General features: G+C 36.1%; 2 protein-coding genes across 8 annotated transcripts in view; one reads left to right on the forward strand and one right to left on the reverse strand.

Annotated features, from left to right (window-relative positions):
* Positions 1-5,671, reverse strand: part of ECT2 (epithelial cell transforming 2) — a 53,790-nt gene extending 48,119 nt beyond the window's left edge. Inside the window, exons 1-4 of one of the 7 annotated variants that reach the window (XM_032484230.1) lie at positions 5,537-5,671; positions 2,252-2,403; positions 1,546-1,625; positions 1,343-1,435 (exon numbers count right to left, since the gene is read on the reverse strand). In XM_032484230.1, coding sequence (XP_032340121.1) covers positions 1,343-1,435; positions 1,546-1,625; positions 2,252-2,381 — 303 coding nt within the window. In that variant the 5' untranslated portion in view covers positions 2,382-2,403; positions 5,537-5,671. Of the gene's footprint in view, positions 1-1,342; positions 1,436-1,545; positions 1,626-2,251; positions 2,404-2,837; positions 3,159-5,296; positions 5,504-5,536 lie in introns of those variants that run through there. The other 6 variants (XM_032484243.1, XM_032484232.1, XM_032484209.1 and 3 more) reach the window with 6 other exon arrangements.
* A 274-nt stretch (positions 5,672-5,945) lies between these two features.
* The window catches only part of NCEH1 (neutral cholesterol ester hydrolase 1), an 85,561-nt gene continuing 70,442 nt past the window's right edge, over positions 5,946-21,064 (forward strand). Inside the window, exons 1-2 of the mRNA XM_032484256.1 lie at positions 5,946-6,202; positions 7,656-7,747. Coding sequence (XP_032340147.1) covers positions 7,700-7,747 — 48 coding nt within the window. The 5' untranslated portion in view covers positions 5,946-6,202; positions 7,656-7,699. The remainder of the gene's footprint in view (positions 6,203-7,655; positions 7,748-21,064) is intronic.

Genomic DNA, 21,064 nt, shown 5'->3' on the forward strand with positions numbered 1-21,064 from the left:
ACCACATCAAGATCTTAAATTCTGAAGATGATTATTTTAAAGACATAAGTTTTGACATGACTTGGTAGTCATTATAAATCATCTAGTATGCATATAAAGTAAGAATGATGAATTGTTTAAGTACACCAATTTTAATAGACTACATTAGAAAGATAACCAGAATGTACTTTGGCTTTTTATTCTGACCAAGAAAATGATGCCATACATATGGTTCTTCCTGCACAAATTATCTTCAGAAAAATAGAAAAAATACTATGGCATGTAACATCCACAAAAAGGATGGAGTTAATCATTTCACTAGATATGAGGGAAATAAGAGAAAGATACAAAATATGTAGGCAGATGCAGCATGGCAAACAGGATATAAAAAGGCAAGTTACTGTTTAACACTTTGTACTGTCCATATACAAAACAGAATGAAGATATTTAAATATTTATGACTCTTGCATAAAAAGAAAAGAACAATTTAAAAGAAAAGTCAAATAGGTCAGTAAATTATTTGGGTTTTATCTACTAGGCTAATGTGGAGGGCTGAATTGTGTATCCCCAAAATTCACGTTGAAGTCGTTAACGTCCCTGTACCTCAGAATGTGACTACATTTGGAGATAGGGCCTCTCAAGAGGTAAAGTTAAATGAGGTCACATGGGCAGACCCTAATCCAATCTGACTGGTGTCCTTTTAAGAGCAGAAAATTTGGATACACAGAAGAGCACCAGAGACATGCATGCACAGAAGATGGGTCATGTGAAGATACAGCAAGAAGGTGGCAGACATCTCCAAGTCAGTGAAGGAGGCCTCAAGAGAAGTTTAACAGGCTGACACCTTGGTCTTGGGCTTTAGCCTCCAGGAAAGTGAGAAAATATATTTCTGTTGTTAAGCCAGTCAGTCCGTAGTATTTTCTTATGGCAGCCCTCTCACAAGTTAATAAAGCTGATATAGAGAATTAGATATATTTTATATGCTGACAAATTCTCTCATGACTCAATTATTGTGATTTGTAATTCTGAAAATAAAGCAAGAATTTAGAATAAATATATTGAGAAAAAAGAAACTAAAGAGTTTCAAGAAAAGTACCAGATCTCCCTAAACACATAGAATGTCACTTAAATTTAACAATGCCAAATTACTTTACAAGGATTTCATTACTTATAATATATTACAGTTTGGGGTTTCAGAAACACCCAGATTTTAAAAATAAATATAAAATAGTTTCTATTGATCTAGTTTCAAAGTGCTCAAAGTATACCTTGTACATAATTTAGGTCCAATCACCACAAGTGGAATATATGAATAAATCAAAGGAAGTGCAGCATGCCACATGCAATGAAATGCTTGACCTACCATATTAACAATACTTTTTATTAATTTTTCATCCGATTTTCCAGGACAACTTTCTTTTATCTTTATAACAGGGACTTCCATTATTTTAATAGTCTGTGGAAAAGAGACTTAGGTGTGAGATTAAGAACACTATAAAATTATTTACACACTGATGGAAGAAAAATAGCCTTTTTAAAGAAAAACTCAAAACTAAAACTCCATACCTTTAAGGCTTTTATAAGTTCTTCCTGTTTTCCAGCTTCTTGAACCAATATCACTCTTGTTTCAACCTGAGGCATTTCTTCTATTAAAATTAAAAATGTTAAATAAAACATTTTTATTAGTCACGAACACCAAAATCAGCAGTTCTTAACCCCTTTTCTGGCTATATCTGGAATGTTTTCCATCTTTGAGATATAACATTCCCTGAAATTAAAATGACTTAATTCCAAGCTTATTTTTAAAATTTGACCATGTATCATTTTAGAAGAGAAAACGCACTGTAGCAAAGTATACAAGCATCAGCACTCCTCCTAACCAAAGAAAGCATTCACCATCTTGCGTAGTCACCCTCCTCAACAGGGCATGGAACTTTAGGAAAGATCCATTTCCACAGTAGGAAGGGAAGAAGTAGCTCTTCACCCGACCAGTCATAACTGAACATATTCTAGCTAGCAGTGTCGCAGCTGGATGGCCCTCACATACAGAAAAGCAATATCCAACAACAAGATACCTTCCCCTCTAAAGCTGGGAAGCATTTATCCAAACAATAATAAAAAATCTAGTGTAAAGAGTTTCTGTTAACAAATGTTTACTCAGTACCTGTACTCTAGCTGAACAGTATTACAGTTAAATCATAAGAAAGTCACTAATCAGAAAGTTTAGGATTAAAATAGTGACTTGGTATTTTAAAGCAGATAACATGTTTACCTTCAACATAGGAAGTAGATCCAATAAATAAGTCTTCCTTAGAAGTTTCAGTAACTTTAGAATCAAAAACGGAAGAGTCCGCCAAGCTTGTCCTCCCAGTAGTGGATGTTAATACACTGTTATCAGCCATTGTTCGTACTCCTCTATGATGGCTGAGAAAATAAAATGTGAATAAAGACATATGAAACCAACATAGTCGTTGGGCAAAAACAAGCATTATACCTAGAATTTATCAAAAGTATCATTACCCATTTTTCTTAATCCCGAACTTAATTCAACTTCTCTGAGGTAATTAAGTAAGGTAATTAAGTCACACAACTTCTCTGAGCCTCAGCTTCCTCTTCTGTAAAGATACTATACTTGACTCATAGGGATATAGTAAAAATAATGCTTTATTGAAAGTACCCAGAATATTACCTAACACTCAAAAACTACTCAAAAGGTACTCTAAATACTATTTACCTCCCTCCTCCACATCTTTGCCCTCAATCAACCTACTTCTCTTCCTATATTCATTTATAATACTTCCATCACCCCTCCCCCAAATAACCCCAGTCAAAAACTGGATCCATCCTCTTTCCTTTACCTCATTTGCTGTCCCAAAATTCCTATCAATCCCTCAAGCATCTCTGTATCTCTGGGTCCTGGCCCACTTTCGTATGGCCAATGCCACAGTGGCCCCTTGGTCAAATACAACAGTTCCAAATAAGTTTCGCTAACACCAGTTTCTTCAGAGATCACTCTCCACATAATTTTCAGGGTATGGTTCTAAAAACAAACGTTACCATATTATTTCCCTGCTTAGAACTTCCACAACCACTGCTCCCTATACAATCAAGTTCAAGTTTACCATCCAGTCTACACGCTGGTCCTAACATACCTATTTAGCTTCATCTTCTATAATTCCCCCAGTCCACATATACTGTATGCACCAGCCAGAATGCATTTCTCAGGATTTTTCAAACACAGATCACAATTTACTCCGCATGTACTTGCATTCAATAGTGCTTAATTCTCCACCTAGTGTATCTTTCATCTGACCCATCACTCTCGATTTATCCTCTGTGGATTTCTCCAAACCTCTCAAGTATATCTGGACTGTTCCCTTATCTGTATTTTCATATTACTTTTCAAATGTTTCTCCTCTAAAAGATTTCATGAGACAATGAACAAGTGTCAATATGACTCTGGACTATGAAAGAAAATCGTGTTTGTTTTTAAATTTCCAGGACTTTAAGCAAGGAATAAAGAAAAAGTTGAATAGATTTTTATCAGTTCAAACTGGGGTTTTCATGTAAGATTATCTTGAAATAAATTTTCAGAATATTGGGCAAATATAAAGAAGAAGCCCCACCTTAACTGGAGGTACATGCCTGATCTAATTTACCCTTTCCTACTTTTTCAGATTAAAAAAATATACAAGTAACTTCCATCAGGTTTCTAGCAAAGTAATAGTTTAAGTATAATCAGCATCATTTCTGCATGGTGATACCAAATAGTGTGAAGATGTACAAACTAAAAATAACAGACCTAAGCCTAATTATTAGGTGCACAAAGTCAAGAAACTGAGCTTCCTGTCTCAGTTCTGCACTTAGTAGGTTAAGTCTCAGTTTCCACATCAGTAAAAGAGATAATGGCACAACTCAGATCCTACTGTGATGAAAACTGAATAGATGATATCTTAAAATGAGTGACAATGATTAATTCTCATATAATATTCACAATGTGGACATTTCTTACTCTCTTACCATACATCCATGTCAATCATTATTCTAAGGCTCTCCAAGGGAGTGCTCCAATAGTTGTCAATAAAAGCCTTCATTTAGAAGCAATAATAAATAATATCAGCGCCCCCCTCCCCCTTTTTCTTTTTGCTGTTTACTTCACTTACACTGAACTGTTTACATCCAAAAAGAAAGGCTCTAAACTGGCTTTCACTTAAAGTCCCTTTAAAAAAATGTTAAAAAAGAAAATTAAGGGATGAATTAACCTGCTTTAAGGAATAGAGGAGGAGGGAGACTTCAATAAATAAAAATATCATATGAGGTTGCATTTTTCACCTATGCCTGTATTTAAAGACCATCAAAACAGGTAAGTGATTAAAAATTAAAATTGTCTCTGATGATACTGTATATGGTCAATTTATTGTCAAAACAGCTTTAAAATTTAACACAAAAAGAGCTGCATGGTAAACTAATGACATAACAATCTGACTACAAACTGAAATACACTAATCACTTTTTCACATTCATGTATTCTGCACTTTTAAAATAAACACAGTAGGATCAGTGTTCACAAATCCATACAGATCATTTCTCATTTGAGAACATACTCAAGGACTTCTGACTAAATACACTAAAACACATGCTTCTTTTCATCACAAAGGTAAATTCTACTATTTAAACAAATATTCACTTTAAGTTTCCTTTTGCTTATTTTTTTAAGCAATCATCTTTCAGGGTGGAGGAGCTAAATGCCATTCTGAATATGCTGGTGTTACTGACAGTAACATTAGTATTACCATTATATAACACTGCGATTAATAAATAACACTTATTTAACGCTTAATACGTGGCATTGTTCTAAAACTTTAGACATTGTTCTGAACCTTTTACTTTTATTTACTTATCTTTGCAACAATCCTAAGAAGCAAGTAGTAGTAGTAGATCCATTTTACAGCTAAAGTCTAGAGCAGAGAGATTAACACCCCCCAAGCCATACTGTTTGTGGCAAAACAAGGCTTCAAACCCAGGCTGATTCCAAAGGCTGCACTTTTAATCACTAAGACGTACAAATTTGTACGCGGGATGGGGTGCCGGAAGGGGCTGGCTTTTTTTTTTTTTTTTTTTTTTACGTAAATACCAAAAACTGAACTTCTCACAGAGAAGACGGCAAGAAGAATCCAAGAGTGAAACCACTAAGTAATCTGAGATAAACCCCCAAGGGCCGCAGCCGCCGGCCGCCACTGCAGCATGCCAAGACCCCCCCGCCCCTTCCCAAAAACTACCCCCTTGGCCCAGAAACTTTCGGGAAAAAATATCCAACCCGGTGGGCGGCGACGATGCACTGCAACCTGGTGGACTTCGGGCCCCCACTCCGCGTCCCGGCCCCTCTGCTGGGATGGCGGCGGGGCGGTTCCCTGAGCCGGGAAGCCGGGGCTGGGCGCTCGGGAATTCGCGATCACCGGGGCGGGGCCGTGGTACCCACGCAGAGCGGCCCACTGCTCCGAAGATGCCGGCCCGCTCCCACCTCCGCCACCCACACCTATGCCCACTGAGCCCTCACCCCTCTCAAAAGACGCCCTGGAAGTTCCACCTTTTCAAGCACCGGTCTTCCTCACCGTTACCGCCATTCCTTGCCAGCGGCGGCCACGGCCAATTCAAAAACTGAGTCGCTCTCTCTAAAAGCCATGCCGATTGGCGCGTGATGTCAACCTCCTTCCCATAGGCTGGAGTCTCCAGAGGGGCGGTGATTGGCCGCTGCTCTCCGCCCACCTCCCCGTAGGCGCCGACTGATTGGTTGTGCGTGTGTTTCAAATAAACCCAACGGTTCCGACGTCGGAACGTCACGAGTTTGTAGAGAAGTGCCCGGATGTGGCCAGAAGGTGGCGATAGTGGCCCCTGGCCGCTTCTGGGAGTAGCAGGTGTATGTGTGGCTACAGCTTGTTTACTCGGTAAACATCCCGTTTCCTGAGGGACGTTTGAGTGGATTCTCCGTCCCCTCAAGTTTTTGTTTTTTCTTTATGCACCACCAAATCATTTAAACTTTATCAGTCCCTTGATAGATGACTTATTCGCCATTGTTTCCTGTGAGCTGCAAGGTTTTTCTGCCTGTATGCTTTCTGCTTCAGAAATTTTAAGTTCGGTTAAAAGGTTTGCGGCCTAGCAGAGGTTGCCTTGGGCGTGGCAGGGCCAAGACACGGGAACTCGGGACTTTCCAGGTGTACCTCAGGTCAGCAGCTGCTTGTTTAAATCCTGATGTATGTACGGCACTGTGCTCTGGTCTAGGGAATTAAACGGGTGACTAGAATAAATTCTTAGTGTTTCTCCGACTTTTTAAAAAAAAAAAATAATAAGCTTGCACTTGAACAAATGTAAAAAGATGTCATGAGATTCTAGAATCTCCTGGAGCCAAGGTAAATTGCTTCCTGCTGCCCTCTCTGCATCCCCCACCCTGAGATCTTTTGCTGCTTTCCTCTGAAGACTAGCCAAGAATTTATCGTTTTTCCTGTAATTACTGTAGTGAAAATCTTTTATTTTCTTTGTTTTCTAAATGTGATGCCAGTAACACAATCTCTTCAAAACACTCCTCCCGAAGGTGAATTTTGCATAGTCCCCTACCTAATCGCTGATTTAAATGAAGGAAGAAAGGAGAATTCGTTGCTGGAAACTCATAGTTCAATAAGAGGAGGAAAACTTGTATTTTACAATGGAACACTTCTGAAGGTCTCAAAGAGATCATCAGGATTTAGAATTTTTCTTAATTTTGCCAGGCCACCTTAGAAAGCCTGAAAAGTTTGTAATGCATTCCACAAAATCAGTGAAATAGTGTGGTAATTATCGGTTTCCTGGTTCATAACTGAAGAACATTTATAGTATGCCCTTAATTTAAATGCCATGATAACTGTTAGAGCAAAGAAAAGAAAAACAGTAATTGAAATTTCACTTTGGAATGTGGTTGCATGTTTAAACTAGGGTGTGCCCAGCATTCCAAAAAGTCTCATTACTGAAATTATATTAAGTTAGTGAAGGAAACAAAGTATTTCCTCTCTGCATTGCTTCCTGTTAGGCTTTGAACCCAAATCTCATGATTGCCTATATGGTATTGCTACACAAATCATATGCTAGCCTAATGAAAGCTATACCTGATTCCTTTTAAGGGATATGTAGCAGTTTGACTAGCAAATAAACAGGCAATATAGTCATGTTACATTTCCTAATCATACAACCTCCTTTTCCATTTCCTAGCCCTGTAACCTCAAGTACTTTATTTAACTTCTTTGTGCCTCAGTTTATCTTTTTATAAAAGGGCATGATGGTAGTTACCCCATAGTGTTGGTGTGAGGATTAGAAGTTAATATATGTAATTAAAACATATTCTGGCATATAATAAGCACTCAGTACATGTTAGCTGTTAGTATTATTACTGTGTTTACTAGCACTGTGGCTGCTGCTACCATTACCACTACTGTTGCCCTACTTGAGGCCCTGTGATTGCCTAATGGGACTGATGGTTCTCTGCACTGCCTCCTCATCCCTGACCACAGGAGCAATAGCACTTGTATGTCTGTTCCCTTTGCCCCACCCTACCCCAGACACAAATCTTGTCCCTCACCAGGCCAGACTGGATACAGCAAAGACCTCCGTTGCATTCACCAAACCCAATCTCACTTTCCTCTTTTTAGGGAAAGTCTGCTGTGCTCAAGCTGTCTCCTTTAGTCTGGAAGAAATGGCACTCTTGCTGCTGCCCTTGGCCAGGATTCTGTCCCCATCCAAGGCAAGTCCCAGCCAAAATTCCTTATGTTAATTGTTAGCCTCTTCCTTCAGGTTTCTTCACTGGGAATGTAGTTATTGAATTCATATGTCAAGGGGACAAAACTGTATAAAGTAAAGGATAAAAAGATAGAACAAAATGAGAAGCTCCTTGAAAGAATAAACTATTTAAAAATTATTATGTGTCATCCACAACTCCTAAGATGCTGAATGAACAGGTTTCAGACAAAAAATACTAAAGGAATTGAACTGAATTTAAGTATTTAGTATACTAAACTGTGTGACGTATTTTCCTCGAGCAATAAGATAATTTCTCAGGTGGGGGAAGTGAAATGTGGAAGATAGAACTACTGAGATTCTTCCTTTGGAGAATCCGCTTCCCCACCTCCACCTCTGAATTGAGGGACACACTGGACCATCTTTCCTCACTCCCATCTTACACTTGTTCCCCATCTGGTTTATTCCCTCCTCTTTATTTATAGTTCCCTTCTTTCATTTCCTCCTCCCCTCCTTCATCTATGTCTTCTTTTTTCATCTGTACTCCTTCAGGGTAGCAGAGAATGGGGAGTTAGGAAAGTTAGTTTGGGGTTCTGGAATATCTTTCTCCACCCTGTACCCACCCACATTAATGTGCACACTGCCCATGCAGTCACTCTTCAAATCAGAGTGAACGAGATTTCTCACACCTTTGTAGTTTATTCTCATCTACTAATAAGAACTAGTATATCTGGAAAAAATATTATTTGTTGCAATAAATGGACAACATTTGTTGTAGTGGGCTTTTTATAACCTCAGGTTGTGATGAAATATATTATAATTTCTAGATTTTATTTTTAAATATGAAATGTTATGCTATCAACTAGTAATAATATCTACTTTATTATAAATTTAAATATTTTATCATAGGATTAAATGTTTTACTGTAACTAAATGTTAACACTGTAAAATCACATAGAGCTTGTGTAATTGTTTTTCTCCTCTGTCACTATCCTTACTCCCTCAAAGCATTTATGAAGTACATATCTATAAATAAAGCCAAACCAGGTACAGTTGCAAAGATTCAGTCCCTCTAAGAATTTATCACTTAAGATTTTTATTTCAAAATTTTTAGTGAGTATTCATGGAATTCTGTCCTTTCTTGGAATTATTAACATTTTCCAATTAAAATGTCATATTTCCAAGTGGGTTATAATACAGCATCTTCTATATTCCTGCCTGTGAAACAAGCTTTAGAAATTATAATCACTGTGAGCCAGAAGCAGCTATTTTACACACCTCAATAGTCAGTAATTAGGATATGAATCATTGTTCTATTCATTTGAATCATTAGGCTATAAATTACTTGGCACAGATTTGCAAAACTATACATATTTACCACTTTAAGTTTCACTTGGACAAATACAATTAGCTTTCCTTGATGGAGCAAGAGGTTTCCAAACATGATGAGGCCATTTTTCAAATTATGTAATTTGATTAGTAAAATTTTAGGTGTGGGGAAAAAAACCTTAGCTCATTAGTCTTATTCTTTATTTTACAAATGAATTTTACTAAAGCCTACCACATAGAACTTATTACATTCCTTTACCAAGGGCAGGCAACTACTTAGAGGCAAAACCAAGATCATAAGTTTTATTTCCATTAATCTATTTTGTCTTTTTATTAAAGATACTAATATTTATATTTTATATTATACTTATAAAAATATCAGTATCTTTATTCATATTGCTTGCATTTTTTTACTTTTAAAGACAGTAAGATGCTTTCAGTTCCATACAAACCTTCTTGGTCTTGTTCACCAGTGTATCTATGTTCAGCATCAAGCAACACTTCCTGGCACATAGTATGTTCTCAAAAGTTGTTGCATGAATAGCATTGTAATTGATCTTCAAGCATCCATGTTGCCTTCTTCTAATTCATTCTCCAGTCTGCATTCAGAGTGACATTATGCAAACTCATCATGTCACTACATCCTTAAAACACTTAATCCTACTAGGCCTGCATGGCCTAACCTCTACTTCATTTCCAGCTTCATCTTACACCATGTTCCCATTCCTTCTCTTGAGCTCTATACCTGTCTTCCTTCTCAAGGATTTTGGCACCTGCTCTTCTCTCTACCAATTCCTGTGATGCCCCTTCCTTCAACCTCCAGTAGGCAACTTCTACTGATTCTTCAGCATTTGCTCACTTACCACTCCTCAGAAGGTCTTTCCTAACTACTCACACTATCAGAATTCCCAGTGTACAGCCCCCAGCACCATAAGTCTCTCTTTCGTGGTACTTGTCAAAGATGTGATTATTGGATTAATGTCTGTCTCCTCCACTAGCTAAGCTCCTTGAAAGGGAAAAAATGCCTTTTTGTTCACCATTTATCCATAGTGCCTAGCACATAGAAGGCACTCAATTAAATATTTGTTGAAATAACAAGTAAATGAATCAATGATTGAATGAACTTGTTTTTATTATAGTATCAGTGATGCGTTTTCCAAACATATTAAAAAAGGTTTCTATTATTTTTGCTTTTATCAAACCCATTATTTATTGCAACTTTCAGGAAAAATTTAGTGACATTTTTTAAATTAATAAATTTACATCAAAGATAAAATAATTTACATCTTGAATTGACAATTGAGCAAATAACACAAGAATTGAATTTTTTTTATCACACCTAGTCCAGCTGTGAGTGGAAGAGTTAATGCTAATCGTACTAAACTGATCAGTTAAAACTTGCCAGTATTTATGAACATAGGTAATTGTCCATATCAAAAATTGTTTGTTTTTTTTTTAGTGGAGGTACTGGGGAATGAACTCAGGACCTTGCGCATGCTAAGTGAACACTCTATCACTGAGCTATACCCATCCTGCAAAAATTCAGTTTTCTTACAGCCTACACTTTCATACATTATACACTGATACTCATAAATTGCCTCTTCCACACTATCAAATGACTTGTAAACATCCAGTGTATCCCAAAGTGATTCTGTCTTCCAGTTTAGTTTTGACAGCAACTCCATCTTTATGGAGTATTTACTATGACAACAATTAGAATTCTTTGATTGTACTTAGCAATGTTTTGTTGGTGCTGTTCAAATGAATGGGAAAATGGAATTGCTAATGCAGTTGAAATAAAAATAGAACCCGGGACATTTGGCATAAGCAGATTAACTGTGGGTTTAATGATGAAGGAAAAAAATCACATGTGAAAAATGGTAGAAATGCATTGGGGTGATAGTTTAAAGGTGAGAGGTAGTATTGTAAATGATATGCAAGTGCATAATGCAACTATATGTAAATCCTTTACATAGGAAAAAATTAACATTAAAGAAATATACAAAATGTTCTTAGTGTATGTGGGGAGTTGCATTTGGGAAGATTATTTCTCCCTCTCCTTTCCTTTTTTTTTTTTTTTTTTTTTGGTACTTTTCAAATTTTCTGAGTGTTTTAGTGAACAGTTGTTATTTTCCTGGCTGTTGAACATTTAACCACTCCTTCCTAATAATGGTCTGATTTTCCTTTTGAAGAATCCCTCATTGAATATGGTTTTAGTGGGAGGTAATTCTTGTCTGTTAGCATAGATCTGAGTAGGGCCACATCCTCTTTTCATAATTAAAGCTCAGCCAATTATGTGCTCTTTCAGAGGACTGTGAATTTTTAGCATGTGCTAAAGATATTGAAAGGGTTAAAGATCATATACATTCTAATAGCATCAACATTGTGCAGACCAGATTCTTTGGGTCCAAACATCTTTGCTGGTGTTTCCACTGCCTACACCTCTGGAGCTTTCTAGCTCCTGCCCATTTCCCAAGTCTGATCCACATACTGATCCTGTAAATTTGCAAAATAAATTAAACTCTTTTTTCCTTCAAGATAGAATTGGTTTCTATTGCTTGTGACCAAGAATACCAAGATGTGTTGCTTTTATAAATCCAAATCTTGTTGGTTCTACCTTCAAAATATGTCCATAATTAGACTAGTTCTTATCCTTCTATTACCCTTTTCTAGGCTACCATCCTCTCTCACCTGAATTATAGCAATAGCCTCCTGACTCATCTCCCGAATTTTACCTTTAAATCTTCACTGTCTATTCTCAATAAAGCATCTGGAGTCTTCCTGTTAAAACATTAAGTCAGATCATGTCACTCTACTCAAAGTCCTTTACTGTCTTCCCATTTTTTCATGCTGAAGCCACAATAGTCTTCATGGCCCCACACAGTCCTTACTAATATCATCTCCTATTCCTCCACACTTTTACTGACCTCTAGCCACACTGGCTTCTTTGCTGCCTCTCAAAGACATGAGGCATACTCCTAACTTAGGCTGTTTTCTCTGCTTTTATGTCCTTCCCTCATATGTGCATGACTTACCACCTCTTCTCCTTCAATTCTTGCTTAGATTCACCTTCTCAATCAGCCTAGGTAGCTACCCCTTCCAAAATCACAGCCCCTTCCTCAAGCATTTCTGGTCCTCTTTGCCCTACTCTTTTTATTTCATAGCCATTATCGACTGCAAATATATATTTATTTGTTATATTATTGTTTATTGTCTGTCTCTCCATACTATAATGTGAGCTACATGAAGGCAGGGAGTTTGTGTATTCTGTTCCCTAGAATATTTCCAGTGACCAGGTCAGTACCTGCCACATGATAGGTACTCAGAAATTTTTTGAAAAGAAGAATAAATGAAAGAAAAAAGAATGAAAAGAAGGAAGAAAGGAGACAAATATTTCTAAATATTACCTATGTAATATAATAAAAATTTAGTTCATAGTTTATCCACTGTTTTCAAGCTTTTAAAATATTTCTTTAAATGAAATATCACAGTGAACTCTAGTACATAAAACAGATAAATGCCAAGCTGAATTAATTTCCAAAAGAAGCCATGATTTGCCTTCATAGAGACTACAGAAATTTTAATTCTTGTGGAACACAGAATTTGAAAACCACTGAATTCGAAGGAACAAATCATTCATTTATAAAACAAGAAAATGAGATATACTCCTAATAGATATTCACACCCATCTATGAAGCCATGCAAAAAAAACTTTTCAAATTTGAATCTAATTAATCTCTAGATCTGATTTTTTTGGAAATACAAAGAACAGAGAAACATGATAAATTACAGCACAAGTATATAATCAGCAAGATCTAGACTTGCAGAAACTCTACACAAAAATCTTGTTTCTTCAACAAATAACTGCAAGGGGAAAATGAGCAATAAAGGGGTAATCAATAGATTAGGTTTAAGAGACATGTAACCAAACACAAGATATAAATTTTATTTGGATCATGATTAAAAACATAATTAAATCTGGAAGATTTGAACAGACACATTACAAAAGAATATAAACGAGTAGTAATGACCAATACACACATGAAAAAATGTTCAATGTCATTAGTCATCAGGGATATGCAAATTAACAACAAAATGAGATAACTGTATACACTCACAAGAATGGCTAAAATTAAAAAGATTGAGAACTCCAAATGTTGGTGAGGATGTGAGAGAATCAGAACCCTCATCATTGGTGGATGTAAAAAACTACAACCTCTTTGGGAAAATATTTGACAGTTTCCTATAAAACCAAGTATACACCTACCCTATGACATTAATACTCCAGAAAAATCTATATATCTGACCACAAAAATAGCTTGTGTAAGAATCTTTGTAGCACCTTTATTCATAATACCCCAAATCTGGAAACAGCCCAGATGTCCATCAGAGAATATAAACTGTGGTATATTCATACAAAGGAATATTATTCAGCAAGAAAAAAGGGATGACTCACTGATTTCCACAACGATGCAGATGATTCCCAAAAACATTATGCTGAGCAGAAAAAAGCCTCAGACAAACGAGTAAGGTTATTTATATAAGGTTCAACAGTAGTCAAATAATGGGAAGAAAATCAAAACAGTGTTGTCTGTTAGGAAATGGAGATAGGGAATACATGGGAAGGGGCATGATGGCAATGATAATACTCTGTATTTTGATAGCAGTTTGCATTACAGATGTATGCATTGGCCAAAACACAATATATACTTTAGATTTGTGCATTTTATTGTTTGGAAAGTTTACGTGAAAAGGAAAAGTAAACAAAGATTGTACTCCAGTTAATGTTGTACATGTTGAATTATTTAAGGGAAATTGTACTGATGTCTGTTATTTACTTTGAAATGTGTTTAAAAAAATAGATGAATTGATGGGTAGGTTAGAGAGAGAGATATATGATAAAACTAGAAATAGTAAAAACATTATTGGTATCATCTAGGTGGTCTGTAAATAGGTGTTCACTGTAAAATTATTTCAACTTTGCCTGTATGTAAATTTTCATAATAAACTGTTAGGGGAAAGATTCAATAAAAATTTATTTAAAATATGAGAATATCATAGAAATGTGAATGCAAACTGGGTATTTGATGATATTGAGGAATTGTATTTATTTTTGAGTGTGATAATGGTATTGTAGTTATAAGCTTTAAAGAGATCTTATCTTTTAGAGATACATTCCAAAATAAGAAAAGAAGACTTTTCAGACCCTTGAAAGTTTTTCTTTGGTTGTTCCCAAAATTTATACTTTTTTATTCATGTAAATTGACCTATAGACTCCCCAGTTTTCTTCTTTTTTCCTGTGGTTGTGGTATATTGACTGTGAATACAATACCTTTACTAAATCCTGGGGCAGAAGTAGAGCAAAAGAGTGATGTTAGTGCAGGAATTCAGAACTTACAGGATATGAGCTCAAAGGCACTGGGACCCAGGAGAAGTTTTAAACCTGTGGTGACTAAGCTACTGAAATTCTAGCAAGCATTAGGGGCCAAGTAAATAGTGTGTAAGATGCTAAAGACCAGAGAACCACAGACAGGGAAAAATTTCCATATTTTGGACAATAGAGGTGAATCAGAGGAAACCTAAAATTCAGGCAATTGTGTAATTTCAGAAGTTCTTAACCTTTGCCCTATGGTGAATATAATGTGTATCCTATGAAGTAGTGTGATTTTTGTGAGAATTGTGTAAAATAATTTTAGTGTTTAGAATAGTGACACATAGAAAGCACTCAGTCAGTGCTAGCTATTACTATTATTACGTATTTGACAAATATTTATTAAGTTCTTGTTATACACTAGGCACTGCTAGGCATTGAGGATAAAGTTATGGAACAAAATGGTGCAGACTTTGCCATCACAGAGCTCAGAGTTTAGTGAGATCTATCTAGACAATCCCCATTCCACCATACTGCTTTCCTTTTTATACACCTAGAGTTCACAAGTCCATATAGCATTCTAACCATTCATAATAGAGAGTTAATTTTACATTAATATGTATAAAAGTAGAAAAATGTTTCCCTAATGCATACTAACATGACAGTTGTGATGCTTGATATAGTCACAGATAAGGAAAAAAAAAAGAACTAATGCTTTCTCTCTCATTATTTTTACCTTCTCTTTCACACATAGTTGAACTTATTTTATAGAGGCTATTAAAATATTAGGCTATTTTCTCCTTCATTAAGCATAATTTCTTTTCATTTTTTATTAACATTTTGCATGCTCCTCTTTTTGAAGATTAAATGGAACTGTAATGTATATCATAGAGTTGAGATGTTTATCAATATTTTCAAATTACATTATTTCATTTTCCTAATGAAAATCCTTTTTTGTTTGTTTTCTTTACTTTTTTTATAAATAGGACTGACCAATGAATTGATATATATTAAATCGCTGCTCCTGAGAAAACCAATGTAAAATTAAAAGGTAATATCTTTTCATATAGTAGATACCTCTAGACAGAACTTCTGTATTGTTTAATTTTTTAAATTATAAACATGGATTACTTTCATAATTTAAAACTTGGGAAAATAAATCAGCCCTAATTGTGCCATTTTCCATATTAAACCTTTGACTTCCTGTTAACAATAGCATATCCAAGCACTTTGCCATGAACATTCAAGGTCTTTTACCAACTACCCCCCAAGCAGAAAGTAAAAATATGTTTTCATGCTATGAAAATAAGGACCATAATTTAAAAGAACCATTTTCTGGAAACTTCTGGAATACCTTAAGGTTGAAACCACAATTCGTATATTTATCTGAAGTTTTAATAATATCTAATTAGATATTAAATCATCTACTCATAAACTTTACAAGTAGTAGTGTTAATCTTAAAACAAAACAAAGCTTGAGTTTCCAGTCTATTAGCCTATTCCATTATTTTGTTAGAATTGTAATGAATATATTTACTATATTACTATCTTAGGTTCCTAAGAAAAATCAATCATGTGTTTGACTATCACAAGATTATCATAGCAAAAAAAGTTTTTAGTAAAACAGACTTTGTACTGTCTTAAGCAAGGTCTGGCTTGATTTCTTGAATATACTTTAGAATTCCTCAAGACAGAAAAGTTTTCCTGTTGGTTCCTCCTCTTGAACCAGGAGATGGGGATTTAAGCATAGGCTTTGTTTCCTAGGCCATAGAAATGAAGGGCTATTTACCATCTCTGGTGTACCACATTACTAGGATTTACCTCTACCTGCTTCACTTGGTGGTCCTTTTCTGTATCTCCTCTCAAATGTGGACACATTCTGCCAGGAAGCAGGGATCCCACGGTGGTTTTCCTTTCCCATGAGTCACGAATAGCTCAGGCTGAGTCAAAGTACACTGGGCTCCACTGTATCTGTAAATAACATGAATCTACTTCACAATCTTGGGTCCAAAAAATCATCATTTTCTTTACTGTTCTAAATTATATATGCCTGTATAAGCTTGCTACTTATCAGGATTAATTTAATCCATCTTGTTTAGCTGATTTTATAGGAGAATGCAAATAAGGCAGGGGGTCTCCATCCCTCTCTAGGATCATGAACCATCTCAGTCATCGTATACAGTCCAGAACATTTGTGGGAAAGGAAGTCCGTTTTGATTACCTGGTCTGGTCTTCAGTCCATTTTGATTACCTCTGAGGTGTTAATTATTGATGCCAGCATAAACTATTTACAGGCAGCCACGTCTACTCCTTTTATCCCATGCTTGAACAAGAGTATTTGTTATTCCCCAAATCATGACAGTTGGTATCAGTCCCCAGGCATCCCCAGGCTGCCCTAACTCAGCAGCTGCCTCGATTCTTCCTTCTCCTGGAGTGCGTCTGGGATTCATCCCTCTCAGAGCTGCCTCCACCATGCTTCAGGAAAAATGCCCTGAAAGTCAGACCAGAGTCCATCTTCACCTCAGGGACCTGGTCTCTATCTTCTCTCTCTCCTTCTTCTCGCCAGTATTCTGAAACACAAAATGGCCTACTTCCTTAAGGGCAAAGGGGGAGTGCTGAAGGGATCTTCAGTGTCATGGAGCTTTTCATGGAAAGGAACCCTCCCTCTTATATGTACTTTGTTTAATGCTAATTTACTAATTATTTAAACATGAGTTATTATGAGATACTAAATCAAAACAAATTAAATTTAAACATTGATTATTTACTTAATGAAACATTGAAACATATAATCAACATTTCATATTAGTTAAAAATCATGTCTGGTATATCAGGTCTTCTTAAATAATATGTACATACTTATAGAACTAAAAAGCACAAATTATATTGATTATAAAACACTACTTTTCTACTTCAAGCAGTTAAAAATATTAATACTACGGATTAAAATTTATGCTTTTCATTATTTCTATACTACTCTCATCACTATTTCTCATTACTCTTAGGAGTTGCCTTGCTAAAGTAACAGAAATATTCATTACCTTGAGGGTTATAGTTCCAAATTAAGAAGTAGAAAATACCAATGTAGGGTGGCCAAGGTTAGAGTTTCTGGATTGTCAGCATGTTGGGCCTGGTTGTATCTTTCAAATCTTAGCTGCCAATCTGCAGGCTGTACTTACTGCTCATAATTATTTTTGTAGCAAAGACTCTAATGTGAAATTTCAGATAAGGTATTTTGGGCAGAGCAGAGTCAGAGTCAATAAAAACAGCAGGGGATAAAACATGGATATTAGAACTGGAGGATATCTTAAATCAGTCTCTGCTCACTTCATTTTTTTTAAATGAGGAAAAAGAGAAAGAAAAGATGCTGATGGCAAGGAGATAAGACAACCTTTTTAATAGTTCAGGAATCATGATTCTAGGGTCCTGAACAAGGATGATGGCAATAAAAAAGAAGGCAAATATCAAAGGCAGGGTAAACAGAATTGAAGTCTTGCTGATAACTGATAAGATGTAAAAGAATAATACAAAGTTAAGCTGAAGTGCAAGTTTCTATGATAGGTAACATGCTATGGGGAGTTGATTTTATAACAAAGGTATAGTATATTTACATCAGAGCTTGACTTGTTTCTCAAAGCAGTAAAATTAGTAGAGCCACTGAATGTAGTGACTGCCATTGAAAAGCACTATCTTATACCCCCAACGGGATTGGTTATCAAATTGGTTTTTCTTCATGCTGTGCAGTAATTTTAGGCATTTTGAAACACTGATGCTCAAAGTGTGATCTGTAGCTCAGAACCAGTCTATAAGCTGTTACCAACTCACAAGGAGATAAATACAGAAATTGTAAGTAAGCATTTAGAAACTTTAATAGCAATTTAACATTGCTGTGACATTCAAGTGCATGAGCAGAGTAACTTAACAAAATATTGGTCTGAAAGGATTGAAAAAAACCCTAGTCCTTCACAGACAGTTTGAGAAGCTTTGTTTTCAAAGATAAGGGAAGGTATTCAAGATACATGAAATTCCAAAAGCAGGCGACAAAAGCTTAATATTATATGAGATCACTTATAAAAAATATACACATTTATCCATAGTAAAAGTGGAAAAATATTAACCAAAAAAGATTAACTAAAATAATGTATATAAAATACTTATAACACTGTGTGGTACATAGAAACACTCCATAGGTGTCTCTGATGATGACAGTGACGATGCTGGGACCTCTTTGCAGTTGCCGATTGTATTCTTGCTGCTCCATAACCATCAGGGATTTTAATTCTATTCCACAGCTGCTGCTCCTGCCACCACTTTGCTTGCTGGTCTCTCATTGTTGTTGCAGATCCCCCACCACCACCCCGCCCAAGGTCTCTGCCTTATCATCATGCCATTTCAAACACACATTCATCATTAATCATTCCCTCGGCAGCCAAGACTCATGGCTCTTTCTCTTTCTGAGTCAGTTTCAACAGGAGTTAACAGGATATTAAGCCTACCAAGAAATCTCATGTAGCTTTAAGATGCTTAAAAATCAAAATGTATAATGTTGCTTGTGAAGTCAGCTGACATCTTCCTTGAAATTCTTATCTAGATTTATAAAATAATACACATTTATTTACAGGGGTATAAGTGAAAGAAACACAACAGATTGCCTAATAAATGTCAGGGAGTAAAGCTTTGGTAGCAATATATCAAAATCCATAGTCCATCTCTGCCATTGCCTGTGACTTTGGGCAAGTTACTTATCTCCTATCTCCTCTCTTAGCCTGAGGTAGTAATATTACTTATCACTCTTCTATCAGTGACAAGCAAAGTATGTGCTCAGTAAATAGTAGCTATTGTCATTAACACAACCCTACCATTTACAGAGGAGGAAACTAGGTCAGAGAGTCCAGGATCACATGGTTAGTTCATCACTGAACTAGGACTAGATGCCAGTGCTCTTGCTCATACATTTCACTGCCTTTCACAACTCTGTTCTGCAATTCTATAAATTCTTAGACATGACTCAGCATTATGTTTATTTGTGTCTTCTTGGGAAACATGGACAAAAAATTTTATATCAGGTTCAGAATATATTTTTATTTTGTTCATTCATTATATTCTAGAAATGTGATGGTATGAATCTGTAGATGGATAGAAAGAGGGAGAAAGAAAAAATGCAACTAAGTTGTAATTCCTTTATATCCAATGGATGTGCCACCATTGGCTAGCCTCTACCTTTAGGAATTCACATATATTAATGAGCTGGGTTTATAAAATATTAAAACTCATCATAATTATGAATTTACTCTATAAATGGTTTTATCTGGACTTTCTGTTATAAACAGAACCAACTCAGTCTAGCTAGTTTTAACAGAAGAGGGCCAATCATTCTCAAAGGCTAAAGCTTCTTGAGGCAGTACCAAAAGCCACCCTGAGACTGTCTCCAGTGCCTCTGGGATCAAGGTGCACAGACACCACCAGCAGTCTTCACCTTTGATACCACTGAGAGCTCTGTGCCTCTCAGCTAGACTCTTCATGATGCTCTTTTGAGTGAAAGGCATTCTGTGGGTGCTGCTAATGGCAAAATCTAGAGCACATACTGCGTATCTGAGATGTGAGAGAGACTGGAAAGGTGACATTCATAGCTTCCAGCTTGCAGACCTGGGATTCACAATGTGATAAATTACCAATGTTTAGAACATTTAAAAGCTTCTAAGAGGCCACAGATATACAAAATGCCCACTATGATGCTTATGCAGGTTTTCTTTGGAATAATGTCACATTCATATGCCCCCAAACATATTCACTATAAGGCATATGAAGAGACAGATGATTCACCTTTTAAACATGAAATATAATGAAAATTTAAAATTAAAAAAAATTTCTTTTTATTCTCTTTCTCTCCAACACTTCCTCTTTATCCCCTACTTTCCTTCCTATTATTCCTCCTTTTTTCCCTTGTCTTTTTTCTGTATCTATAATTTCCCTAAATATATTTATCAAGAATCTGTATAAATGAGAATTGTCATTAAATTTTAACAAAGTATTACATGACTTTACCAGTGCTATTCACACTGTTAATGTTTTAAGTATTCATATCTGTATTCCAGCTAAGATCTCACTCCTGAGATCCACACCTATACGTTGAATCTCCTTTTGGAAGTCTGTTTCTCAAACTTCAGTAAGCCCCAAACTGAACTCAATATTATCCTACACAGACCTTCTTCTGCTGTATTTCTTAAGTGAATGGTGCCATCTACCAAATTCCCCATGACTCTAGAAACTTTGAAGTCATCTTCCATTCCTCCCTTTTACCAGGTTAAAACAGCACAGCAGTCCTGTGTATTGTACCCCTCTAAAATCTGTCCAGTTATTTCCACTCCTTCTGCTGCTGTCTTCTGCAGGGTCTAAGCTCTTCTCACGCAGACCGTGGAAGTGAGGCTTCCAGGCTAATATCCTGACCTTCATCCTGCCCTACCTACTACAGCAGACATATGTTATCAGAATGATCTTTTTAAAAATGTTGATCTGATTATGTAATTTACCTTCCATTAGACTATTTCAGTTTCCTTAGCCTTCAGGTCAGTATAAAGCTTAAGCTAGACCTTGACAGTCAAAGCCCTTCATGATGTATTTGCT

The sequence above is a fragment of the Camelus ferus genome, chromosome 1, assembly GCF_009834535.1.
Source record: "Camelus ferus isolate YT-003-E chromosome 1, BCGSAC_Cfer_1.0, whole genome shotgun sequence".
NCBI classification, from domain to species: Eukaryota; Metazoa; Chordata; class Mammalia; order Artiodactyla; family Camelidae; genus Camelus; species Camelus ferus.